We start from the raw sequence: 25166 nt of genomic DNA, 5'->3' as shown, positions 1-25166 counted from the left end.
GTGGTTTCCAGTCCACCCATTATATTCTTTTGGACGACTACCACAAATTTCACAAAAATTTACAGTCGTTATTTCAATAATAATTGAGTACTCATCGTTTTTGTAACGGTATCATCATTTTTCATTTGATGTCACATTTATATAGACTCAAGATTTAAAACTAAACAGTTATATGTAGTCGTTATGCAGAAATGTATAATTTGTTAAGGATTTATAAATTCAAAGAACGTCCGAAATGGCTAAGGATGACCCGAGTGGGATTTATGATTCATATAAAGAGGACAAAGTAATTGAAATAAAAATTGTATATTTCATCTACTTGTTCTCTTCTTCTATAGTTTTTATACATAAACAAATACTTAGTCTCCACCACTTACACAGATCATTGCTTCCAACACAAAGGTTTCTTCTTCCATAGCAACTGAATCGGCATCTTAATCCCCAAACAGGTATGCTTGAAATGTTTGTTTCTTACCAGAACAAAACCCGCCTTTCTTTGTGAATAGATTCTATGTGTTTTCTTGTGGTTACTAATCTTGATTTAGGGTCAAGAAAGCAAAAAGATTCAACTTTTAAACACAGGATTCTTTGTCTGTCGGAGACTAGTAAGATAATAAGGATTTTTTTGTGTTTTCTTGTGGAACAATTTTTAGGGCTTATTAGGGTTCTTGATTTCATCCAATGGGTTCTTACTCGGCTGGCTTCCCTGAATCTTTGGACTGGTTTGATTTTCCCGGTTTAGGAAATGGATTATATCTAAATGATCAACCTTTGTTAGATACTGGATGTGTTCCTCCTCTTCCTCCAGAGCCGCCATCATATTCTCAACAGAATCTTGCTTCTGCGGACGCTGATTTCTCTGATTCGGTTCTGAAATACATAAGCCAAGTGCTTATGGAAGAAGACATGGAAGACAAGCCTTGTATGTTTCATGATGCTTTGTCTCTTCAAGCAGCTGAGAAATCTCTCTATGAAGCTCTAGGAGAAAAGTACCCGGGAGATGATGATTCTTCTCAGCCTCTGATTACTACTACTAGACCTGCTCCATTGGTTAGTAGCCCTGGTGGTTCTTCTTATACTTCAAGCATCACAACCACTTCCTCTGATTCACAATGGAGTTTTGATTGTTTGGAGAATAACAGGCCTTCTTCTTGGTTGCAGACACCGATTCCGAATAACTTTGTTTTCCAGTCCACTTCTAAAAGATCTAGTCCAATTCCACAGTCTGTTGTTTTCGGGTCAGGTCTTAGTAATGATTTGGTTTCTAATATGTTTAACGATAAGGACATGGCGTTACAGTTCAAGAAAGGAATGGAGGAAGCTAGTAAGTTCCTTCCTAAAAGTTCTCAGTTGGTTATAGATATTAAAAATTACACGCCGGCTTTGGGATCCAAGGAGAAGAACAACTCTGTTCCTTACAAAATGACCGGGAAGAAAAGCCAATTGCGTGAAGATGAACATTCTGATGAAGAAAGAAGTAAGAAGCAAGCAGCTGTTTATGTTGATGAAGCTGAGCTGACTGAGATGTTTGACAAGGTTCTGATATTTGGCGAGCCTAAGGAACCACCAGTATGCATTCTTCAGGAGAGTTTCCAGAAGGAACCAGCGGTTAGTAAGAGTCATAAAGGCGAGAAACCGGCGGCTAATGATAAAGAAACACCTGATCTAAGAACCATGTTGGTTTCTTGTGCTCAAGCTGTCTCGATTAATGATCGAAGAACTGCTGACGATCTGTTAACTCGGATTAGGCAATACTCTTCATCTTACGGCGATGGGACAGAGAGATTGGCTCATTATTTCGCTAACAGTCTTGAAGCACGGTTGGCTGGGATAGGTACACAGGTTTATACCGCCTTGTCTTCCAAGAAAACATCTGCTTCGGACATGTTGAAAGCTTACCAGACATACATATCGGTCTGCCCGTTCAAGAAAATCGCAACCATATTCGCTAACCACAGTATCATGCGGTTGGCTTCTACTGCAAATGCCAAAACCATCCACATCATTGATTTTGGGATATCTTATGGTTTTCAGTGGCCTTCTCTGATTCATCGACTTGCTTGGAGACGTGGTTCATCCTGTAAGCTTCGTATAACCGGTATAGAGCTGCCTCAACGTGGGTTTAGACCAGCCGAGGGAGTTATTGAGACGGGCCGTCGGTTGGCTAAGTATTGTCAGAAGTTTAATATTCCGTTTGAGTACAATGCGATTGCGCAGAAATGGGATACAATCAAGTTGGAGGACTTGAAGCTAAAAGAAGGCGAGTTTGTAGCTGTTAACTCGTTGTTTCGGTTTAGGAACCTTCTAGATGAGACGGTGGCAGTGCACAGCCCGAGAGATGTGGTTCTGAAGCTAATAAGGAAGATTAAACCAGACGTGTTCATGCCCGCGATCCTAAGTGGATCCTACAACGCGCCTTTCTTTGTCACGAGGTTTAGAGAAGTTCTGTTTCATTACTCATCTCTGTTTGACATGTGTGACACGACCCTGACACGAGATGATCCAATGAGGGTAATGTTTGAGAAAGAGTTCTACGGGAGGGAGATCATGAACGTGGTGGCTTGCGAGGGGACAGAGAGAGTGGAGAGGCCAGAGAGTTATAAGCAGTGGCAGGCGAGAGCGATGAGAGCCGGGTTTAGACAGATTCCGCTGGACAAGGACCTGGTTCAGAAACTGAAGTTGCTGGTGGAAAATGGATACAAAACTAAAGAGTTTGATGTTGATCAAGATTGTAGCTGGTTGCTTCAGGGCTGGAAAGGTAGGATAGTGTATGCTTCATCTATTTGGGTTCCTTTGTAGACAGTTTGTTACTTTGTTTCTCTTACAACCCAAGCTACTGATTCTATTATAGGGTTTTGTGCTGATATCTTTATCTCACACATGACATCTAGATTTGTATATTGGTAAAGGTTTAGGGTTATTGCCTTCTTGAGGGGGGTTCTCTGCTTTCGGTAACAGTATCTTATTAGACACAAGTGAGAGATAGTTCTCCACGCATGATCCCATGATGTAAAAAAACTATTGTACTTGTAACATTTTAATGTATATAGATAGGGTTGGATAATGGTCATTTAAGTAAAAATTAACTTAACGCCACTTATTTGTAAAAAATATAACACAAGTAGCAAAAGCATAGATAAGGAAAAATGTTTTGTGTATTTTGACCAAAACGTTTTTTTATTGCTATTTTGTTGAATAATAAATCATTGAAAAATTCGTGCGTCGACGAATGCGGATATTCTAGCATTCATAGCCTCTTCTATTTCAGATCGTAGTCCAATATGGCTTGAACCAAATATTGAAATTGAGTATTTGATATAAAATCAATATGGTTAAGGGAAAAAACGTGTGATTTTAAGTATTTAAGTACTCACTCCGTTTCAAAATATAATATATTTTGAGTGAAAACACAAAGATTAAGAAATAACCACTTTAAAAACGTTCAATCAATCATAAACAAGACTAGATAAAATAAATAATAAAAAGATAGAAAAGTAATCTAAAAATTACTTAAAAAGTTGAAAACATCTTATATTATGAAACAAAGAAAAGCCTCTAAAACATCCTATATTATGAAATGGAGGAAGTAGTTGATATAAAATCAATATAATTTTAAGTATTTTTTTTTCTCTTCTATTTTAGATTGTAGTCCCAACTCCCAACCTATTTGGTTTGTACCAAGTATTGAAAAGAGATTATGGTTCAAATGTTTGAAACTCCCTCTATTAAACAAAAAAAAAATAATCATGTAATCATCATCATAGCTCTCATGTCCAAAATTGAATGTAATTTTTTTCACCTTTCTTTGTTCTTTGAATATTTTACCAAATTTTTTTTAAAAAGAAGTGATTTTCTCAATGATATGCATTAGATGGTTACAAATATCTAACTTTGATCAAAACGGAACAAATTCAAAGAATTGGGCCAAAGCCCTACATTAGTCTTTACAGAACACGGGAACAGAGTCAACATAGCCGCCACCACAAAAGTCAAGTTGTTTTTACACCTGGGGCTGGGGGATGAGTCTTGCAATTTGCAAAGACTTGTCTCTCTCTTCACCACTTCTTTCTTCCCCGTAAAAGCTTTCATCGGACACTGTCCTGAAGCGAAAGCTGTCCTAACTAAAAGCCGTAATGATCTTTTAGATCATTACTTTAAACCTCGTACATCATCAGATTCATTCAAACCGAGGTAAGCAATGACATCAACTCCCCGTGTTCTCTCTCTTTCTCTCTCACATGTGCAGTTCAATTACTGTTGCTTCTGTAATATAAAGTTTGAATTTTTAATTCTAATCTTTTGATTCAATCCTTTGACTCTCTCTTTCTCTCTCTCTCTCTGTTTCTTCTTCTTGTGTAGAAGCTTTCTATGTGGGTTTTATTGTGTATCAATTAGGGTTTTTGAATGATGGATCCCAATTTCGATGCAAACCCTAGTTTTCTAGCTGATCCAGTAGAAGAAGATCAGTATACGCTGTTGAAATACGTGAGCGAGATCCTTATGGAAGAGAGTAACGGCGATTACAAACAGTCTATGTTCTACGATTCATTAGCGTTACGCAAAACAGAGGAAATGTTGCAGCAAGTGATTACAGATTCTCAAAATCAGTCTTTTAGCTGTGATTCGATCATTACCACTAGTTCCAGCAGCTTTGCTGGGAGGGATGCAGGTGGAAGCATAGTCGAATCGGCTGATCTACGGATTAGTCCATCTGTGGTTAAGAGTATGTTTAGTGATGCAGATTCAGCTTTACAGTTTAAGAAAGGTGTTGAAGAAGCTAGTAAGTTCCTTCCCAATAGTGACCATTGGCTTATCAAACCCGAAAGATGCGATTTGGGTTTGGATCCGTTGAGAGTTAAGAGGAGTCATGAAAGGGAAGTAATTGATTTTGAGGAAGTTAGGAATAGTAAGCAGTTTGCAACTAACGTTGAAGATGGGAAGATCACAGAGTTGTTTGATAAGGTTTTGCTTCTTGACAGCGAATGCGATCCACCAACTTTGTTAGACAGCAAGATTCAAGAGATTCAGAGTAATCATAAACAAGGAGTGAAAGGGAAGAAGAAGAAGAAGAAGAAGAAGAAGAGTCAGGTGGTTGATTTCAGAACACTTCTAACTCTATGTGCACAAGCCATTTCAACAGGGGATAAAACCACGGCACTTGATTTGTTGATGCAGATAAGGCAACAGTCTTCGCCTATAGGTGACGCGGGACAAAGACTTGCTCATTGTTTCGCTAACGCTCTTGAGGCTCGTTTACAAGGAAGCACTGGTTCTATGATCCAGACTTATTACAATGCTATCACCACTTGCTCGTTGAAAGAAACCGCTACGGATACACTTAAAGCGTACAGAGTTTATCTCTCTTCGTCTCCGTTTGTTACCTTAATGTATTTCTTCTCCTTCAGGATGATTTTAGATGCGTCGATAGATGCTAAAGTTCTTCATATAGTTGATTTTGGGATACTCTACGGGTTTCAATGGCCGATGTTTATTCAATACATATCGAGTCGTAAAGATGCGCCGAGGAAGCTGAGGATTACTGGTATCGAGTTGCCTCAGCGAGGGTTTCGTCCTGCCGAACGTATAGAGGAGACGGGAAGGAGATTGGCTGAGTATTGTAAACGGTTCAATGTACCGTTTGAGTACAAAGCTATTGCGTCTCAACACTGGGACAAGATCAGGATACAAGATCTTGATATACGACCGAACGAAGTCTTGGCGGTTACTGCTGGACTGAGGCTCAAGAACCTTCAAGACGAAACAGGAAGTGAAGAGAATTGTCCTAGAGATGCTGTCTTGAAGCTGATAAGGAACATGAACCCAAACGTTTTCATCCACTCGATCGTCAACGGTTCGTTCAACGCGCCGTTCTTCATCTCACGGTTCAAAGAAGCGGTTTACCATTACTCTGCTCTCTTCGACATGTTTGATTCGACGCTTCCTCGGGATAATGAAGAGAGGATTAGGTTTGAGAGGGAGTTTTATGGGAGAGAGGCTATGAACGTGATAGCCTGCGAAGAAGCTGATAGGGTAGAGAGGCCGGAGACTTATAGACAGTGGCAAGTGAGAATGGTTAGGGCAGGGTTTAGGCAGAAACAAGTTAAACCTGAGCTGGTGGAGAAGTTTAGGGAAAAGCTGAAGAAATGGGGTTACCATAAAGACTTTGTGGTTGATGAAAATAGTAAATGGTTGCTACTAGGCTGGAAAGGTCGAACTCTTTATGCTTCTTCTTGTTGGGTTCCTCTGTAAATTGATTTCATTAGTGTTGTTGTTTTTAGTTTGTTTTACAAAAATCATGTAATTATAGGAATATATCTGATAAGTTTTCAAGAATTGGTACTACATAAATATTTCTTCAATTGGCATATTGCCCAAAGGTATCTGCAGTTTTGGTAACTTTTGTCAAAAATATTTTTTCTCTATAATAATTGCTTACTACAAAATACTTTATAATTTTTTTATGTAATACACAAGTATGAGAACATGACATCATATATTAAAAATATCTAATACGTTGGGTATTAAAGATTATATATGAGGCGACCCTCTCCATTTTGCCAGCCTTGTTCATCTGAAATACTAAATCGTTCCCAGTTTGTTTTTTTTGTTATTCTTTAGGTTCAACCTCAAGTAGTTTGGTTTATCTACTTTTTATTCGTGGACCAATAATTTTCTTTATTAAAAAGTAATCAAACTAAAAAAAAGAAAAAGAAACAAACAAAACCGAAATTTATGAGAGAGAGAGAATGACAGATGGATGAAGAAGAAGATGAGGATGAGAGAAATTATATAGCCAGCTTCATGATTTGTCTCCCCGACCGATATTATCTCTTTCTAGTTTCTGTCTGAATTCTTTTTTTTTTTTTTCCTTTTTTTGAAGAACTTTTCTACTAGCTCCCCGATCATCATCATCGACTCATCCTCCTTCCTCCTGTAAGACTTTTCTTTCTCAGTTTTTTTTTTTTTTTTTGGTCGGCTTAATCGAACTGTGTGTTTCCTTAGATTCCGATGTTGTTGTAGTTCACATCTCTTATGATTTTTGGAGAAAATAAAATTTTGATTTTTTTTTTTTCTTTTATCATATTAAAATCCTGTAATTGGTAATTAATATACAGAAAGATGAAAATCCGATGATCTTGATTAGAGTTATGTTTGATTCTTAAAATTTCATATTTATCCCGATTAGAATATTTTAGAATTTGACCATCAAAGACGATGTGTTTATATTCAATTTTCTCTGAATTTTAGTGTTTCATAATTGTATTTTAAGTCATTCTGTTTTGGTTCGTAATTTCAGGTTACAGAGGCGAAAATGGAGGACTTAAAAAATCCTACTGAGAGTGGAGATATTGTTAGTGATAATGCTGCAACATTAAATCCTGAGTTGGTCGAATCGGCCAGTACTCGAGAATCTAACTTACAACAATCAGTTTCAAAGGTTGATGATAATATACCACAATCTCAAACTGATAATGAAGAATCTGTTTCTGCTTCTGATGCTGCAACTGTTGCGGGGTTAACCGAAAAAGATATTTCGAGTACAACAACAATCGTAGAAGAACAAGTGTCAGAGCTAAATGAGATTGGTTTACCTAGTGTAAAGACTGTGGTGGGTACGGCAACAAATGATGGGTCACCTACAACTGTATCATCTCCTAGACCGCATTTGTCTCCAAGATTCTCAGGATCAGCTGCGACGCCGAAAAATGTGGACTCACCACATAGAGGTATAATCGATAACGCTGCGCCTTTTGAATCTGTTAAAGAAGCTGTCTCCAAATTTGGAGGAATCACTGACTGGAAGTCTCACCGAATGCAAGCAGTAGAGGTAAAGGATACATGTGCATTATTTGTTGTTTTGTTGCCTTTCTTGTTTCATATCTTTTTTTGTGTACGTTTCGTTTCTGCAGAGACGCAAGCTTATAGAAGAAGAGCTTAAAAAGATCCATGATGAGATACCTGAGTACAAAACACATTTGGAAACCGCTGAGGCTGCGAAACTGAAAGTGCTCAAGGAGTTAGAAAGCACAAAGAGACTCATAGAACAGTTGAAGCTTAATTTGGAAAAAGCACAAACAGAAGAACAACAGGCGAAGCAGGACTCAGAGCTTGCTAAGCTAAGGGTTGAGGAGATGGAACAAGGTATAGCTGAAGACGTCAGTGTTGCAGCTAAAGCTCAGCTTGAGGTCGCCAAGGCAAGGCATAACGGAGCCGTTACAGAGTTGTGCTCTGTCAAGGATGAGCTAGAGACTCTTCACAAGGAATATGATGCTTTGGTGCAAGATAAAGATGTGGCCGTAAAGAAAGTAGAAGAAGCAACGTTGGCTTCAAAAGAAGTTGAGAAGACAGTTGAAGAACTCACCATAGAGCTGATAGCTACAAAAGAGTCGTTGGAATCAGCACATGCTTCTCATTTAGAGGCGGAAGAACAGAGGATTGGAGCAGCCATGGCTAGAGACCAGGATACTCACCGCTGGGAGAAGGAACTGAAGCAAGCGGAAGAGGAAGTTCAAAAACTTAACCAACAGATACATTCTTCCAAGGACTTAAAATCAAAGCTTGACACTGCCTCAGCGCTGCTTCTTGATTTGAAGGCAGAGTTGGTAGCTTATATGGAATCGAAGCTAAAACAGGAAGCGTGTGACAGCGAACCTTCGACAGATTTACATGGAGCTGTTGCATCTGCAAAGAAGGAACTTGAAGAAGTCAATGCCAATATCGAAAAAGCAGCTGCTGAAGTGAACTGCTTGAAACTAGCCTCCTCTTCCTTGCAACTGGAACTCGAGAAAGAGAAGTCTGCTCTTGCCTCAATCAAACAAAGAGAAGGAATGGCTTCCATAGCAGTTGCTTCTTTAGAGTCCGAAATTGAAAGAACGAGATCGGAGATTGCTTCAGCTCAGTCAAAGGAGAAAGAAGGGAGAGATAAAATGGTGGAGCTACCAAAGCAACTTCAGCAAGCAGCAGAAGAGGCTGATGAAGCAAAGTCGTTTGCTGAACTTGCTCGTGAGGAGCTACGAAAGGCAAAAGAAAACTCCGATCAAGCAAAAGCTGGAGCAAGTACAATGGAGAGCAGGCTATTCGCTGCTCAGAAAGAAATCGAGGCAGCTAAAGCTGCAGAGAAGCTAGCCTTAGCCGCAATCAAGGCTTTGGAAGAGAGTGAATCAACAACACTGAAAGAGAATGCTCCACAAAGCGTTACACTTTCATTAGAAGAGTACTATGAGCTCAGCAAACGCGCTCACGAGGCAGAAGAACTAGCGAATGCGAGAGTAGCAGCAGCGGTTTCAAGGATCGAGGAAGCTAAAGAAACAGAAATGAGAAGCTTGGAGAAGTTGGAAGAGGTGAATAGAGACATGGATGCGAGAAAGAAGGCCTTGAAAGAAGCAACTGAAAAGGCTGAGAAGGCCAAAGAAGGGAAGTTGGGTGTGGAACAGGAGCTCAGGAAATGGAGGGCAGAGCATGAACAGAAGAGAAAGGCTGGTGGTGATGGAGTCAACAACACTGAGAAAAGTCACCAAAGAGATAGTAGCTTTGAAGGAGGAGGAAATGAGCTAAGTAAGTTGGAGAAATCATCACCTGAGGAGGCTGCTGTTTATGCCTCCAGCCCAAGTGACTCATATGGAACAGAAGATAACGTCTCTGAAACCAATCAATCCCCACAGACCAAGTCTGGAAAGAAAAAGAAGAAGCTTTCTTTCCCCAGGTTTTTTATGTTCTTGTCAAAGAAGAAGTCACATAATTAACTCTTACAGTACCTATTCAAACATCTAATTCTCTTTTTCTCTGTCTCATCTGTTGGAACTTTGATTTCAGAAACAAGTCCACTCGAACAAGTATTTGTGATGTAAATGGTGTTCTTTTATTGTTCCCTTTTTTCTTGCTCAAACACTTAACAAACTTGCAGATGCTTAAACACATATGATCCCCCAATACAGATTCATCCCCAGTAAAAAGGAACGTTTGTTTGATAGTATTTTTCATGCACTTTAATGGGCTTAGAGAACGTATGGCCCATCCATGTGTATAACATAAAAAACTCATATCGTTTCTTATGAAAACGTATCAGTCCCACATCGGTTAGAACTGAAAGAATGATTGAAGAAGCAGAGTATAAGACAAGATGGGAGCGACTGAGAAAAGTACTTACCTGGACGGGGTCTACTCGTGATCAAGAAGACGAGTGGCCTAAGCTAGTGACCTCCATTGCACATAAAGGAGGGGTGCTTAGCTTAAGGTCTCCCCCAAGTGGGAGAGCCTGCGTCATTATTTGTGGTAGAGGAGGCCTCCGTTCGCGCGGCCTCTACCATTCTTAGTCTTAATCATACTTTCTTTTTTCTTTCTTTATTTGACAAACATTCTTCAATTTATTTAAACCAAAAAAATAAACATTCTTCAATTTATATTTTCCATTATTATGAATGTTAAGTTTTGGAAATCTATACTATTTGTTATTTGGAACAGAGTCCCACATTGGAAGTGTATATGAAGTTGGTCGGTTTTGTTTTGATATAAGAAGAGGCATTTGGTGAAAGAAACTTATCTTTGCGCTTGGGGCAATGAGGTTCTACCCGAGGTGCGTCTATTGCTGGTTGAAAACTATTTCCAGGACTACTTATATTTTTCTCCATCAAAAGTCAAAACATTATTTCTCAAAATTGTTTTCCTATGGAAAAAAAAAAAGTAACTAATGTGGCATGAACAGTGTTTATTCTTTCCAAATCTGTCATATTTCCTCCAGTCTTTCTAAATGTGCCATAAGAGTGGTCACTAACTTAAAAAAAAAAGCTACCCTCTCCTCTCTCACGTGTATCTGTTTTTTCCGCTGTGTCGTAGATCTGTTTTTTCCGGTGTGTGTCGCAGGTCTGTTTTTTCCCTTGTCTGTCTTCTTCAGTGTGTGTCATGGGTCTGTCTTTTCTGCTGTGTGTTGCATTGTTGTCTGTAGTAGTCTTTCGTAGACCAGCTTTAAGTGTCGTCTGTAATCGTTTATTGTGGACAAAATATAATCGGGTAATGGACAACTTAAAAATTCAATAGACAAAATTGGTGTTTTTAGTATTACAAAGACAATATGATAAAATTTAAACTGCCATGTTTAATGAATATAGCAGAATTGAAAAGGTTTTAGGAATACTAGAGATTTGAAAAGATTTAAAGAAAATATGACATAAATAACAAAAATCCCAAAAAAAAAATATCACACATATTTGGAATTAATGCCACGTAGGATAAAACTGAGTCGACATACAGAAACCAATTAAAGTACGCCAAGTGTATAATGGTTCGTTTTTACTTGATGATACGATCCCAGTCTCTTCGGCCCGTTTAAAACCTATAAAAGTGTGTGTATCCCCCCAGTCTGTCCTTCTTTCTTCTTCTCTGCAAATCAAAACAAACTTTTTTTTTTTTTTTTTTTACCAATAATTCAGTTCCGATCTGCTCCCCCATTGACTAGAGACTATACGATCCTCAAGCTTCAGTACCCTATTAATCGGATCGGTACGGTACTGATGAATCAATCAAGCTCTAGTTAACTTTATCGTTCTTTGTTTGGGTTTTTAAAACCATAAAATTAAAATAAAAAAAAAGTGTTCACCATCATCACTCTTTGTTCTTTTTAAGTAGCTTTATCAATCTTGATTCATCAGAGTCTCCAAAATTTTCCGATTTAGTTCGATTATCTCCATTGATTTTTTTTTTTTTTTCTGTTTATGGGTTTGAAACTTGGAGCTGAATTTTGTCAATTTGAAATTTCGGATTTATATGATTTTGAAAGTTTAAAATTTTGCTGTTGTTTTATTTGTGCACACAAGGTTTTCGATGATTTGCCTCAATGGGTTTTGTGTCTTCTTACTGACTTTAAGATTTTTGTGGCAGTAGAGAGAGAGATATGAATGGTGGAGGAGATGCTTCTAGCTTCGAGCAGTGTTACCGTTGTTACCCAGTCACATTCATTGAAAAGGTCTCTTTGATGATGTATCTATCTATTAAGCTTTTTATTTTATAAGAAAGTGAAAAGCAAAACGATTCTAAATATTAGTCATTTTTATAAATGCAGGCACATCTTGAGAAGGGTGACAAAAGTATATACTATTTTACTTACTCTTCTTCCTTTAGTAGTCTCTTTAGATAGTTTCTTCAAGATTTTGTTTTGACATTTGGTAATAATCTCTGCAGTTATCATGCCTCCTTCTGCTCTTGATCGTCTTGGTGAGCCTTCTCAACTATCATCTTCAGTAGTTTCTTTACTTTTATATATTTGTCTGCCTTACCAATATAATCACTGGTCTCTGAATCCATATCTTTTTCAGCTTCTTTGCATATTGAATACCCAATGCTGTTTCAACTGAGTAATGTTTCTGTTGAGAAGACTTCACATTGCGGTGTACTTGAATTCACCGCAGACGAAGGCCTTGTTTACTTGCCGTATTGGGTATATATAGACAGTACTTTATGTTCATCTTTCTTTGTTTTTGTTATTTCTTTCCACTAGTTTCTTTATCTGTTCGTCTTTTGTTTTTGTTGGCATTACTTTTAGATGATGTTAAACATGTCCCTTCAAGAGGGAGATATTTTGCAAGTTAAGAACATCAGCTTGGTCAAAGGGACTTACATCAAGCTACAGCCTCATACTCAAGATTTCTTGGATATTTCCAACCCAAAAGCCATGTTTGTAGTTTTGAAAACTGAAAATCTATCTTTTGTGTGTTTTTTTTAAGCTGTGGGTTTTAAGAATTTTCTTTCTTACATTCCTCTTTTTGCAGCTTGGAGACTACGCTTAGGAGCTACTCTTGCTTAACCACCGGTGATACTATTATGGTTCCTTATAACAACAAGCAATATTTTATCAATGTGATTGAAGCAAAGCCTTCTTCAGCTGTGAGTATTATCGAAACGGATTGTGAGGTTGATTTTGCTCTTCCTCTTGATTACAAAGAACCTGAGAAGCCACAAATGTTGACTCCCTCAAATAAGCGAACTCGTGAAGGTTTCCTTTGCTTGCGTTCATTCGAAATGATCTATTGAGTTCTTTCGCGAAATAACAGCCTCAAGTTGTACTTATATGCTTTTCCTCTGTTCCTTGCAGTTGGGGAAGAGGAACCAACCAGCAAAGTTCCCAAATTCACGCCGTTCACTGGATCAGGAAAGCGTTTAGATGGAAAAGCACAGCCACAAACTGAATCAGAAGATACGAAACAAGAAAAGCCAACTGAGACTGGGAAAGACGATGAGAAGCTGTCAGTTACCACCCCACGACAACGATCAGGGAAGCTTGTCTTTGGTTCAAACAGCAAACCAGCTGCAAAAGAAACTGTGAAAGTATGTCTTTCTTCTCTGGAGTTTCCATTCATGTGGTCTAAATTAGTCATCCATTGAAGATAACTAATCGTGTTTGTATGACTTCTAAACGTATATAGGTTGATCCAAAGAACATCGAGCAAGAGAGTACAACAAAATCAGATGAAGCCAAGTTTCAAGTGTTCACAGGAAAGAAATACTCACTCAAAGGTTAAAACTGGGTTGTTTGATCATATATCTCTGCGATTCTGCTGATGATATTTATCTGTTTAAACATTCATACATCGTCTCACCAATTTCTGGGAACAGCTTGGATTGGAACCTAAGCTACAAAGACCCTCAGGATAACATAGATTTCTCTCTGAAAGCTTAAGTTAACTGAGATGTCTCGGGCCATCCTTAAGGTTTATTGATATGTTCCTTTCTAATATGTTTTGAGACAGAAGAAAAATGAACAAATTTCAGCAACTTTGACCAGGGATTATAGTTTTTTTTTATTGATACAAAGCTTTCTCCTTCATCGACCGTCTAGAGAGCTTGGCATGTTTAGGAAAAACATCAAAGAAATTTGAAGATGTAACAATATCATCAGTCAATTATTACAAAACGCAAACTATAAGCAGAGTGAAATTTTAACCAAAAAAAAAAAATCTTATTAGAAACAATAATGTAGAAAACCAGAAAAATATTCATTGCTAACAAAGTCCCTCATTACTAAAACAACTGAAGAACGAGAGTACTCTTTTTTTTTTTTTTTGGGATTGTGTTATTGCATTCTTAAGTAAATTTACAATTGTAACAGTGACGTTTTCTCTTACGTCGGAACAACCTGAGGTTCAAGTGGCGGAGGAGCTCCTTCATCCACCACAGGCTCCACTCTCGGCGTAGCGGCTGAATCCTTCTCACTGTCCTCAAACCCTGACTTAAAACGGTCATAATTAGTCACCTCTGCCGACTTAAACGGACGTTCACCTAGAATCTTTAGAAGATCATCCTGATGCAGCACTTCTTTTTCTAGTAAAAGCTCGGCGATCTCAGCCACTTTCTCTTTGTGCTCCTCGACCAGCTCTAGTGTCCGCTCATAAGCTTTGCTCACCCATTCCCTAACTTCCTGGTCTATAATCGCACCGGTTTTGTTGCTGTAAGGTTTAGAGAAGTCGTAGCCATCGTCCCTTGGCGGAAATGACAACAGTCCAACCTTGTCACTGAAACCGTACACAGCTACTTGCGCGTACGTCATCTTTGTCACCTTCTCAAGATCGTTCTGCGCACCTGTTGAGATTCTTCCTATCAATACCTGCGATTTGAAAAGGAACAGAAACTTAAAAACATCTTCAACCAAACGCCACACTCCTATACGGTTTCATTTATATTTTACCTGCTCAGCTGCACGGCCACCAAGGGTCATACAAGTCATGTCGAAGAGTTGCTCTTTGGTCATGAGAAGGTTTTCATTTGGAACGTATTGCGCAAACCCGAGCGCTGCTGTACCACGTGGCACAATAGTCACCTTCAGCAATGGCTCTGCGTGTTCCAGGAACCACCCAGTAACCGCGTGACCAGACTCGTGATATGCAACTGTACGACGCTCCAACTTGCTTATGACCCGGTTCTTCTTCTCAAGACCACCAATAACACGATCAATAGCAGATTCAAAGTGTGCCATAGTAACAGTTGCTCCTTCGTGTCTAGCAGCAATAAGAGCTGCTTCGTTACAGACATTAGCAATGTCAGCTCCAGCAAATCCAGGAGTTAGAGCAGCAAGTCTTTGAGAGTAATACGATGGCTCATGATCGAGTTTGATCTTTTTTAAGTAAATCTGGAAGATCTGATCACGACCTTTGATATCGGGTTTATCAATGGTTATCTGACGATCAAACCGACCAGGCCGTAACAAAGCTTTATCCAAAATATCAGGTCTGTTGGTTCCAGCAAGAACCACAACTCCAGCAGTTGTACCAAAACCATCCATTTCAACTAGCAACTGATTCAAAGTGCTTTCACGCTCATCGTTACCACCTAAACCCCCACGTCCTCTTGCTCGACCAATCGCATCAATCTCATCTATGAATATAATACTCGGTGCACATGCTCTAGCTTCTTGGAACAAATGTCTCACCCTTGAAGGGCCAACACCAACAAACATCTCCATGAAATCTGAACCGGATATAGATAGAAACGGCACACCTGACTCCCCTGCAGTTGCTTTTGCTAAAAGGGTCTTTCCGGTTCCAGGAGGACCTACTAAAAGAGCACCTTTTGGGATTTTAGCACCCAAGTCTTCATACTTCTTTGGGTTCTTAAGGAAATGTACAAACTCCATAATTTCTTGTTTAGCCTCTTCACATCCAGCAACATCCTTAAAATATATCTGTCGAAAGAAAATAGCAAGAATCAGAAAAAAACTCGGTTTGTTAAGTTCCAATAGGATCTTTTTAAAGGTGAGTTTCTAATTCTAACCTTATTCTTGGAGTTTTTATCCGCTCTTGTTATTGTAGCCTTGCCTATATTGAAGATTCCACGACCATTCTTTCCACCGGTTCCTCCGACACCCAATCCGCCTTGCATCCGTCTCGCACCATAGAAAAGAGTACCCAAGAGCAATAAAGTCGGTGCAAACCTCATGATCTCTTGATACCAGACCATTTCAGAGACGTATGTTACAGGAACATATTCATGAGGATCAACACCTAATGCTTCTTGAGCTTCTTCGAGTTTCTCCTCAAAAGAGTCGACACTACCGATGTTGAAGTAGTACTTATACTGACCACCAGTTCTTTTAGCAGGAATACCGTTACCATTGCCTTGGATGTCAGTTGTTTGCTGGTCTTTCGGTGTGCTCCTCACATAGACTTTTGCTACTGATTTGTTTGAAACATCTATGTGGTCAACTAGACCAGGCTCGAGAAGCTTGTTTTTGAACTCCTGGAAACTAATCTGAAACAATAAAATAAAAAGGTAGCATGGATATTATTAGTTGAAAACATATGAGCAGGGCCAGATCTACAGTTCCATATCCAAGAATAACACAAAGCTTAGATTGAATATGCTTGCCTGTTGTTGGTCCCCAGAGCCAAACGAGAATGAAGAAAAGAACAAACCAAGAGCTAGTAGAGGAATTAGCAAATTTTGGAACCGATTCATGAACATATCTCCCACGTTCTCACTTTCATTCTTCTCTGAACCCTCTGTATTGCAACAATAACATATCCAATTATTAGAATCCTTCAGTAGCACCAACACGTCTCCAAACAAGAAGAGTAACTTCAAAAGCTAGATTGTTATAGAAATGACTCATGCTTTTTTAATTCTACTTATTTAGCTAAACAGAATCCAGACAGTGGTAAAAGCGAAAACAATGGTATAAAGATGATTGAAACTTCCATTAATCTTCAAAACAATCAATAGATCCCTAATTCCCCAACTCATCAGTAGAAGGCTATATGGAACATATAAAATCACAAACACTCTTGTTGATCAACCATCTTATTTGAGTAAAAGCTTTTTAACATCAAGTAAACAGTTGACAAGTTAGAACTACCCCACAAATAAAACTGAGACGCCTATTCACTTCCCCTCCGCATACACTGTTCATAAGTTGTATTCACATTTCGCAAAAGGATACAGTTTAGGACTAGATAAAAGAACATAAGAACACAAAAAACACCAAAGAGGAATGAATGGCCTATACAAAACTCATAGCTATTTCTAAACCTCCACAGATCTCTCACATAAGCAAAATACACTCTACGAAATGGGGAAAAAGCCAAGATATAGACATTCCTAAATCAGGAAACTACAGAAAAACTCTGTACTCACCTTTATGATCTGATTTCTGATCACTCTTGGGTTCTTGCTTTGCATCTTTAGGAAAATAGTTTTCATAATCTGCACAAATCACCAAAAACGTTACACAACACTAATTGAGAACCAACACCTCAAACTTTATTCGAATTAAAAGTAAAAGTTTTTTTTTGCAAAACATACTTTTCTTCTTAGGAGCTTCATCAGAGAAGAATCTACGAAGTCTTGGATTAGCAAAAACACCAATCAAATCATTGTTAACTAAACCCTTCCGAGAAGCTAAAGAAGCAAAGTGTCGTCTCAAAAACCCTAATCCTCCACCTTCCACTTGATTAACTGACGCCGCATCAAGACCTGACGGAGCAAGTAACCTCGCCTCGTTTAACACCGCCGATCTAACACCACCACCGTTCAAAAAACCCTAATTTGACAAAAACTCAAGGATTAGATAGAAAGAAAAGAAAACTACAAATTGAGAACGAATCTGAGAAGGAATCAATGAAATGAAACAAACCCTTGAACGAGAAATGGAGCGACCAAGCTTGGAGAAGAAGATCATTGTCAATTTATAGGAATCACGAAGAACAAAACTGAGTTCGCATAATAGTTAGGAACACACACAAAAATTGGCGGAATCGAAGATCTGAAATACGAGTGGAAAATTGGCAAACTTTTTTTATTTGGGTGTTTGGAATACACAAACCAAATCAAATGAGAAAGAACCAAAATCAAAAACAAGATAAGAAGGAATTAGGGTTTTTGATTGAGGAAAAAAAAAAAAAAAAAATCTCATTTACACCCACTTTCTCATAAACAATTAACTTTCTACTATCTTTATACTTTCTTTCTGTAAAATTACAATTTACCCCTCAAAACTCTCCCACACCAAACTTAATTTACCTATATCTATTTTTTCTCTGTTCAATAGATATCTTTTAACAACCGCAAAAACAAAAAATCCCAAATTCCCTAAACCCTAAATCTCCAATTCTCATCAACTCTAATTTTGCAATTCTCATCAACTCTAGTTTTGCATTTCCCAAATCCCCTAAACCCTTGAATCCTACCACTCCTCCTCCCGTTCGTTCCATTACCTCCATTTGTTTCGTTTTCCCTTTAACTTGCCATCGTAGACCGCCTTTGCACATGACAGAGACCCATCGTTGCATATCTAGATTCTCGGCCGATGAACCGTCATCTACAACTGTTGGTGATACTTCTGGAGAAAAATCTGCAGAGTGGGATGATCTTCTCCCTCGCTGTTTGTTCGCAACTGACCGTTTTCCCGACGCTAGGTTGAATGTTTACTCACGACCTGATATCCTGACGACAGTTTACAAGGTCCTCAAAGGCACTCCCCAATTCGATACGATTCTTAGCTCAAGTCTGGATTCTCTATTTAGGCTTCGTATTGGTGAGTCTCCTATCTCTTGCAAATTACTCCACGCTCTGCTTTGTAGGCAGGTTTTGTCCAAAAAGAAGTACGAGCTATGGACTGTATTTGGTGGAAATCCTATGAGGTTTTCTTTAGTTGAATTTGGTGTTGTAATTGGTCTTCCATGTGGCGAATTTCTGGAAGATTACGACCCCGAAGACGACCCTGCTCCCGACTCTGATGATGAATGTTACCGGGACAAGTTGATTGGGGAAGATCGGAAGGCAACCCTAGGTGATGTGTCCACTACTTTTGAAGACCCTACTATCAAGGATTTGGATCGGAAGCTTCGGCTTGCGTTGCTTCTCATAGTCAATGGTGTACTCATTGCCTCCAGCCAAACGCATAGACCAACTTGGAAGTATGTTGAGATGCTTGAAGACATCGACTCGTTTCTAGCATTTCCTTGGGGCAGAGAATTCTTCTTGAAGACTATTTCCACTATGAGACCTGATATCAAACCGCAATCCAAACCAGTGGCTAAAAGACTTAAACATTAGGGCAAGGTTCCCTCTTGCGCTTTAAATCCTCGCATATCGTAACATTTATGGATTACGAGACAAGGTACAAGGTGCTGGTGACAACCACACTTTCCTGGAATGGACTTCAGTTGGCCTACCAAAGAATAATCTACCTCTGACAGACGTCATATGTGTTGAGCATAATCCAGATGTAAGTTGTCACATGTACACATTATTAATCTTTCGATTACATTATCCACGTGGATACACACATTAAGATTTTTTTTTCTATCACAACCGCAACTATTAGTTTCTCCATTTTTGGAAGCTGTCCAACAAGAATCTGGTTGGGGCGAGTGGGACGATGAGATTAAAGACAAAAGGATGCTCATATGGAAAGTCTCATTCAGGCAGGACATATCTTCACCAAAAAGGAATGGCCAGGGGGTGATTGTTCTTTGCCTTTAATAACTTTACCAGATAAGAAGGGCAAAGGGGTTCACAGGAAGCACATTATTCCTAGGCGGAAAGAGATTTCTGCCAAACTTCGTGTCAATCAACCTTCACCCAAGTCCAAATGCTCGAGTTCTAAGAGTCCCTGTGTTATCTTCTCCAATAGTGACAATAACGTTTTGGCTGATTTCAAAGCTGCTGTAGAAAAAGAACTTAATTCTATTAGAGATGCGGCAGATAGTAAATTTAAAAAGTTAGAATCTGAGAAAAGGAAACTACAGGCTCAGATTAACACCCTTCGATTCTGTAGGCAGTTAATACTACCACTAAGGCGCACCATTACGAGGCCTGCATCCGTTGTCAAGGAATCACCACCTTCCACTGCCGCAGGCGATGAGTTTACCTGTCCAGAGAATGCTGCAGCGAATGTGACTGTCCGGACGACATCCCCAACTCCTCAACAATCTCGTAGCAAAACAGTCACGTCTCCTGATGATATCCTTCTTAACCAACATGACTGGGAACAATATGTCCACCCGTTTGGGACAACGGTATGTAGTTTTTTTCAATCATCCGGGAGCTAGTTTGTCTACATCTATATTCATCTTAATCAATTTATACAGAAACATTCTGTTGGAAACTGTCCGTCCGCTATGAAAGATGTGATTCAGGATGATTCAAGATGTCCGGACTCTTGCATTAATCCCATTTATGACACCGAGACTAAGGTTAGACACACTTGTACCTTTCCTATTAAACTTCGACTATCTTCCTTTTTGTTAGCTAAACGACGTTTTGGAAAACAGCAATCCCCAGTTTATGACACTGTCACCAAACCTGTTCCCTTCGATGACCATGTATCTCCACAATCCTTACAACCTTACACCAGCTTGTTACAGAGATTTATAGGAAACTCTAATGTCAATCCTCAATTGCCTGCTCATAGTCCTGACCTTGACGGTACGCCCTCCGACGATATTGAGGTATTTATTCACCAAATTAATATACTTTCCGAGTAAGTCTCTATAATCAAGTATATCTGACTACTCAAACACTTGATGAGCTTCTTGCAGAAAATTGACGCTGATAATGTGTTGCAAGACACTCCCCTACCGTTAGCCATCTGTGGTATTGAGGTAAGCAATTCCGATAATTTACTATCATTTTTATACTATCCACATGGACACCTATCTTTGGCTAACTTTATAGGAACAACTTTTACATATCCACATGGATATGGAACATCATTTCGATACTTTTTTCTTGCAGGACACCAATGTTGACATTCACCCAGCTTGTGTTGATAATGTGTTGGAAGCCATTCCCCTACCGTTAGCCATCTGTGGTACTGAGGTAAGCAATTCCAATAATTTACAATCATTTTTTATACTATCCACATGGACACCTCTCTTTGGCTAACTTTATAGGAACAGCTTTTACATATCCACATGGATATGGAACATCATTTCGATACTTTTTTCTTGCAGGACACCAATGTTGACATTCACCCAGCTTGTGCCGTTGAGGTACCACATACAAATCTTACTTCAAAAACAATTAGTTAACTTTCTCTATTTTATCTCATATTTAAATTTCCCAACTTGCTTCATTAGGATTCCGGGCTTGTGTCCCCCCTAAAGAGCAACGAATCTGACAGCAAAGACACAGAGGTATTGCATCTTTCTCTACTTTGCAATATAGTTTGCTGCCTAATAGTTTGCTGAAAATGAGATTTATTTCACTTCACAAAGCAATGATACGCCCACAGACCCTGTTGATGTCAGTGATTCTTCGCCACCCAGACCTACACAAAAGGGTGTTCTCTCGGGACCAGAAGAGGCCTTTATCTCGGCTATTATGCGGATACCTCCACGTTCACCGTCCCATCTGTCTGACCTTCTACTCATTGTCGACAAAGATTTAGCATCTCTCATGAAAAAATCTCTGAAATCATGCCCAAACACGTAACTTTCTACACATCCTATGCAATATTTTATTCTTACAATATCGGATCAATGAGCTAACTGTGGATACCAGTTTCAAAACCTCCAGGATACACATAACCAAATGTGGATACCCAATTGAAAAATTGTTTTTTCAACAGCTATCGAAGCCTACAAATTGGGTTAGTACTTTGGTAAGTATTTCCTATCTAGCAACCTCTGAAGTTGATTTTAGTTCATCTATACTTACACATTTTTTTCACCCTTTATTTTCAGCATATGGAGGTTTTAGTGGATTTTCTACAAAAAAAAGCTGACACAAGTCCTATCCATTGAACGCTCTATCTTCCTGTCACTCTGGCTTGGGAACTACTTATAAGGAAAGTATCCTTCCTTCTGTCAAGCAAAAGTTAAGTCCAGAGTCAAGTGGGACAATAAGCTAAAAGCTAAAACCTATGGTTCTCCTTCAGAGTGGTTTGTGGATTGGAACACGATATATATTCCGATGATTTGGGAAAATTCTCACTGGGTTGGCTTAGTCATTAATCTCTCCAGTTGGAGCATAGAAATCCTTGATCCTAATGTCACTCTATACGACGATGCTAAGGTTGCCAACTATATAGCCCCATCAACAAAGCATGCCATACCTTATTGCTAAACTGTGCACACCGCCTTCAACTCAGGATCATGGCTGCACTCCATTCACTTGGTTGAGGGTCAAGGACATTTACGTCAATGAGAGATGTGGTGATTGTGGTCCTCTTGTCATGAAGTTGCTAGAGATCGTCGCTACTGGATTTGGTCCAGAACTCATGTCTCTAATCACCGACCACATCGTCAATGATATCAGGGCACAATACGTGTTGGACGTCTATAAAGAATATGTCGCACCCATCTACTCCAATTAGTTTCAAACTTTCATTCGCTTCCTCTGTTAGTTTTCCTATTTGTATGTTTGTATCATGTCTTACTATTAACCTTTAACTATTTTAGGTTCTTAAAAATTCTCGGCTAAGTATTTATCTATTCACGTGTCCATGTGGATACCACATCTTAACATATATCCACGTATATCCACGTGGACAGACATGTTTGGATATCCTTACTATTTTAACTAGTAACCAGTTTTCATCTGGCCGACGACCTTAAAGTTTATCTACAAAGCAACAAAGCAATGTTTATCTACAATTACCCCTTCCAGTTAGACCCCCATATCCAAATGTACATGTTTTTGTGGATACCTTGAAAATCAAATATTTTATTAACAAGTGCGATTTATAAGCTCCTGTATTATGTTGCTTTGTTAACTGGCCCTCATGTGCATATCCAAAAACTGGTACCAATGTGCACGTATCCATATCATATCGTAAACGTGGACTTTATTTCCTCTTTATATCCCTTTGTTCAATCACTTATGGATATGAATAAAACATGAACGTTGAGGGATAATGGGACTTACTTCGATTTTCATGGCCCAAGAGGTCTTCCTTATTACCCAACATATATGAATGCCCATAAACCCTAAACCCTAAACCCTGAAACCTGGCACCATAACTCTAAACTCTAAACAATACACCCTAAACCCTTAACCGTAACCCCTAAATCGTTAAACCTAGAACCAACACCCTCCAAAGGTTTACCCTATATAAGAATTGTTAACTACAAATAAAAACCAAAAACAAATGTAGTATAAACTTTAAACCCTAAACCCTAAACCCTAAACCCTAACCCCTAACCCCTAAACCCTAAACCCTAAACCCTACCCCATGAACCCTAAACCCTAAACTCTAAACCCTAACCCCTAAACCTAAACCCTAACAACTAAACCTTAACCCCTAAACCCTAAACCCTAAACCCTAAACCCTAACCCCTAAACCTTAACCCTACCCCATGAACCCTTAACACTAAACCCTAAAACATGACATAACAAACTAAATCTTTGATCACCAAATGTTAGATTTAGGGGTAAGTGTTAATACGTATATACTACCAAAGTATATATTGAACCCCAAACCTTTTAAGACCAAACATTGTATTTGTGAAGCGCTGGCGAAACTAAAAAGTTTGCCAAAAAAAAATGTACAGTTTGTAAAGTGTGGATATTCTGGCACAAGGAAGGTAAAAGATAACCCTAATACCCTTATAGTTTGTAAAGTGTGGATATTCTGGCATAATGTTTTTAGGTAGTAAACTCAAAGACCTATGATCTAATGAAATACAATCCACATATTTCGTATCCACATGCACCTATCACATGGATGTCAACTACTTAACATATATCCACGTGGACAGACATTTTTGGATATCCTTACTCCTTACCTACAGTTACCCTGACCCTCATGTGCATATCCAAAAACTGGTATCAATGTGCATGTATCCATAACATATCGTAAACATGGATACCCAGAGATGATTACACTACGACATAAAGTGACGTCAACATTTGTAGTCTGCAAAGACCCCCAAATTATAAGTCTGGAACACACTTGAATACACTTCGATATAGATTCATGGTAACAGTTTTCTGGATAGGAACCTTCACGTAAACCAGAAACCCAAAACCTTCACGTAAAACATAATTTTAATTTCAGTTTTAAAAGGAGTAACCCGATACAAACTAAAAAACCTGAGACGTTACATCTCAGGAATGATACTTAGGAGTCTTCGCTACTGCACAACGGGAACATCTTGGACGACCCACTCTACCCTTCGTCTTCGGTGGTGATAATTTATGGACCTCCATTTCTGAACTTACATCACTAGCTCCCCCATCTACATATGAGAGAGACCAGTTTTGCGCACTAAAACAAGCACGGACGAAATCTCCATAAACAAGTCCCTTGTTATTATTCGCCCAGATTGCGTACAGATTGTCGTTTTCAAGACATTTGGAGAAGAAGCAATAGTATTTCGAGTGTTGGTTCGACCACCACACGAGATCTTCGGACTAGTCGAGTCGCACGGTTGCAAGACATTCCTTGGAGTAAACCGCATTCAAACCTTGTTTGCTAGCAATTAACAAGTTCTTCAATGCGTCCACACCTTCTTCACCTAAAAAAGTAGCAACTTTGTCAAGCAGCTCGGGTGGCATGTGTAACTCGGTTTCCGAAGCGATCTGAACATAATTAATGTGTGGTATATTAAAGTTAATCACTTAGATGAATGTTATTTGCCAAGAACTAAAATGAATCTTACTATTACAGCTTCTTCATAACGCTGAGTATTAGCCATCAACAGCAACACATAATTCGCCTTCCAATCCGTTTATGTGGCGTGCCGAGGTTCATAAGCAATATATATGGTGACAACTTTAGGTAGGTGATCTTTTAAAGATGTGTTAACCAACTGAATTTAATTTGGCCACCACTTCGAACAATACTTATTTGCATACAATATCCTGTCCACATGGATAGGAACCTTTGTGCTTATAATGTTTCAAATAGTCATTGTGACTCCTATATTTGAATCCATGTGGTTACTACCATGTGGATAGCTAATTCCAAGTACTGTCGTTTTCAGTGAAACCCTCCTTTTAGTAGGCTAGCTTTTAAAGATTTGTCAGAACTTTAATCGTATTGACAGTACTGTCGTGTTAAGAGCATTGTCGTGATGTGACATTTCTGGGGCTACAACCGTAGGACCATTTTCGTCTTTATTGGAGTTTTCCGTTTGTTAGTTAGGTGACCTTTTAAAGATGTGTAAACCAAGTGCATTAATTTTGCTCCGACTATTAACTTTGCAACAGAATTTCGAACAATACTTATATGACCACAA

General features: G+C 38.9%; 5 protein-coding genes and 1 non-coding gene across 11 annotated transcripts; 5 read left to right on the top strand and 1 right to left on the bottom strand.

Annotated features, from left to right (window-relative positions):
- Positions 1-337: 337 nt before the first annotated feature.
- LOC104749980 (scarecrow-like protein 33) lies at positions 338-3064 on the top strand. 2 transcript variants are annotated; one of them, XM_087490656.1, is made up of 3 exons: positions 338-449; positions 654-1050; positions 1162-3064. In XM_087490656.1, the coding sequence occupies exons 2-3, from the start codon at positions 682-684 to the stop codon at positions 2797-2799; spliced, it is 2007 nt and encodes a 668-aa protein (XP_087346782.1). In that variant the 5' UTR covers positions 338-449; positions 654-681; the 3' UTR covers positions 2800-3064. The 2 variants fall into 2 exon arrangements, with proteins under 2 accessions (XP_087346782.1, XP_010470002.1); XM_010471700.3 differs by having other exon boundaries at positions 654-3064.
- An 885-nt stretch (positions 3065-3949) lies between these two features.
- LOC104749978 (scarecrow-like protein 34) lies at positions 3950-6359 on the top strand. Of its 2 annotated transcripts, none has more exons than XM_010471698.2 (2): positions 3950-4191; positions 4360-6359. In XM_010471698.2, exon 2 carries the CDS (start codon positions 4405-4407, stop codon positions 6247-6249), a length of 1845 nt encoding a protein of 614 aa, XP_010470000.2. In that variant the 5' UTR covers positions 3950-4191; positions 4360-4404; the 3' UTR covers positions 6250-6359. The 2 variants fall into 2 exon arrangements, with proteins under 2 accessions (XP_010470000.2, XP_010470001.2); XM_010471699.3 differs by having other exon boundaries at positions 3954-4191; positions 4363-6359.
- Positions 6360-6443: 84 nt separating this feature from the next.
- On the top strand, positions 6444-9849 carry LOC104749977 (protein WEAK CHLOROPLAST MOVEMENT UNDER BLUE LIGHT 1). The gene is made up of 3 exons (XM_010471697.3): positions 6444-6933; positions 7298-7828; positions 7911-9849. Exons 2-3 carry the CDS (start codon positions 7313-7315, stop codon positions 9741-9743), a joined length of 2349 nt encoding a protein of 782 aa, XP_010469999.2. The 5' UTR covers positions 6444-6933; positions 7298-7312; the 3' UTR covers positions 9744-9849.
- Positions 9850-10139: 290 nt separating this feature from the next.
- LOC147925160 (U1 spliceosomal RNA) lies at positions 10140-10303 on the top strand. Its single transcript, XR_015585568.1, has one exon. It is a non-coding gene; the product is annotated as a U1 spliceosomal RNA (small nuclear RNA).
- A 1012-nt stretch (positions 10304-11315) lies between these two features.
- Positions 11316-13803, top strand: LOC104749976 (ubiquitin fusion degradation protein 1 C). 4 transcript variants are annotated; one of them, XM_010471694.3, is made up of 9 exons: positions 11316-11496; positions 11875-11959; positions 12056-12080; positions 12175-12207; positions 12309-12430; positions 12536-12666; positions 12762-12985; positions 13085-13317; positions 13416-13803. In XM_010471694.3, the coding sequence occupies exons 2-9, from the start codon at positions 11888-11890 to the stop codon at positions 13509-13511; spliced, it is 936 nt and encodes a 311-aa protein (XP_010469996.2). In that variant the 5' UTR covers positions 11316-11496; positions 11875-11887; the 3' UTR covers positions 13512-13803. The 4 variants fall into 4 exon arrangements, with proteins under 4 accessions (XP_010469996.2, XP_087346794.1, XP_010469998.2 ...); XM_087490668.1 differs by having other exon boundaries at positions 11316-11501; positions 11878-11959; XM_010471696.3 differs by having other exon boundaries at positions 11316-11501.
- A 123-nt stretch (positions 13804-13926) lies between these two features.
- On the bottom strand, positions 13927-18019 carry LOC109124777 (ATP-dependent zinc metalloprotease FTSH 3, mitochondrial). The gene is made up of 7 exons (XM_087490667.1): positions 17615-18019; positions 17284-17521; positions 17116-17184; positions 16351-16484; positions 15757-16233; positions 14675-15667; positions 13927-14593 (listed from the first exon to the last, which is right to left on the bottom strand). The coding sequence occupies exons 1-7, from the start codon at positions 17657-17659 to the stop codon at positions 14111-14113; spliced, it is 2439 nt and encodes an 812-aa protein (XP_087346793.1). The 5' UTR covers positions 17660-18019; the 3' UTR covers positions 13927-14110.
- Positions 18020-25166: the final 7147 nt, after the last annotated feature.

This window comes from Camelina sativa, chromosome 16 (assembly GCF_030686135.1).
Source record: "Camelina sativa cultivar CO46 ecotype springtype chromosome 16, ASM3068613v1".
Taxonomy (NCBI): Eukaryota; Viridiplantae; Streptophyta; class Magnoliopsida; order Brassicales; family Brassicaceae; genus Camelina; species Camelina sativa.
Note: the sequence above shows the minus strand (reverse complement) of the source record. Positions and strands in the feature narration are given on the sequence as shown.

Coding starts and splice junctions, on each gene's coding strand:
- LOC109124777 (XM_087490667.1), bottom strand. CDS start 17,659: ATGATCTTCTTCTCCAAGCTTGGTCGCTCCATTTCTCGTTCAAGG. Junction 17,185..17,283: donor TGAAGCTCCTAAGAAGAAAA/GTATGTTTTGCA, acceptor TGATTTGTGCAG/ATTATGAAAACTATTTTCCT. Junction 16,485..17,115: donor TCAGAAATCAGATCATAAAG/GTGAGTACAGAG, acceptor GTTGCAATACAG/AGGGTTCAGAGAAGAATGAA.
- LOC104749977 (XM_010471697.3), top strand. CDS start 7,313: ATGGAGGACTTAAAAAATCCTACTGAGAGTGGAGATATTGTTAGTGAT. Junction 7,829..7,910: donor ACCGAATGCAAGCAGTAGAG/GTAAAGGATACA, acceptor TCGTTTCTGCAG/AGACGCAAGCTTATAGAAGA.
- LOC104749978 (XM_010471698.2), top strand. CDS start 4,405: ATGATGGATCCCAATTTCGATGCAAACCCTAGTTTTCTAGCTGATCCA.
- LOC104749976 (XM_010471694.3), top strand. CDS start 11,888: ATGAATGGTGGAGGAGATGCTTCTAGCTTCGAGCAGTGTTACCGTTGT. Junction 12,208..12,308: donor TTCTGCTCTTGATCGTCTTG/GTGAGCCTTCTC, acceptor TATCTTTTTCAG/CTTCTTTGCATATTGAATAC. Junction 12,986..13,084: donor AAATAAGCGAACTCGTGAAG/GTTTCCTTTGCT, acceptor TGTTCCTTGCAG/TTGGGGAAGAGGAACCAACC.
- LOC104749980 (XM_010471700.3), top strand. CDS start 682: ATGGGTTCTTACTCGGCTGGCTTCCCTGAATCTTTGGACTGGTTTGAT.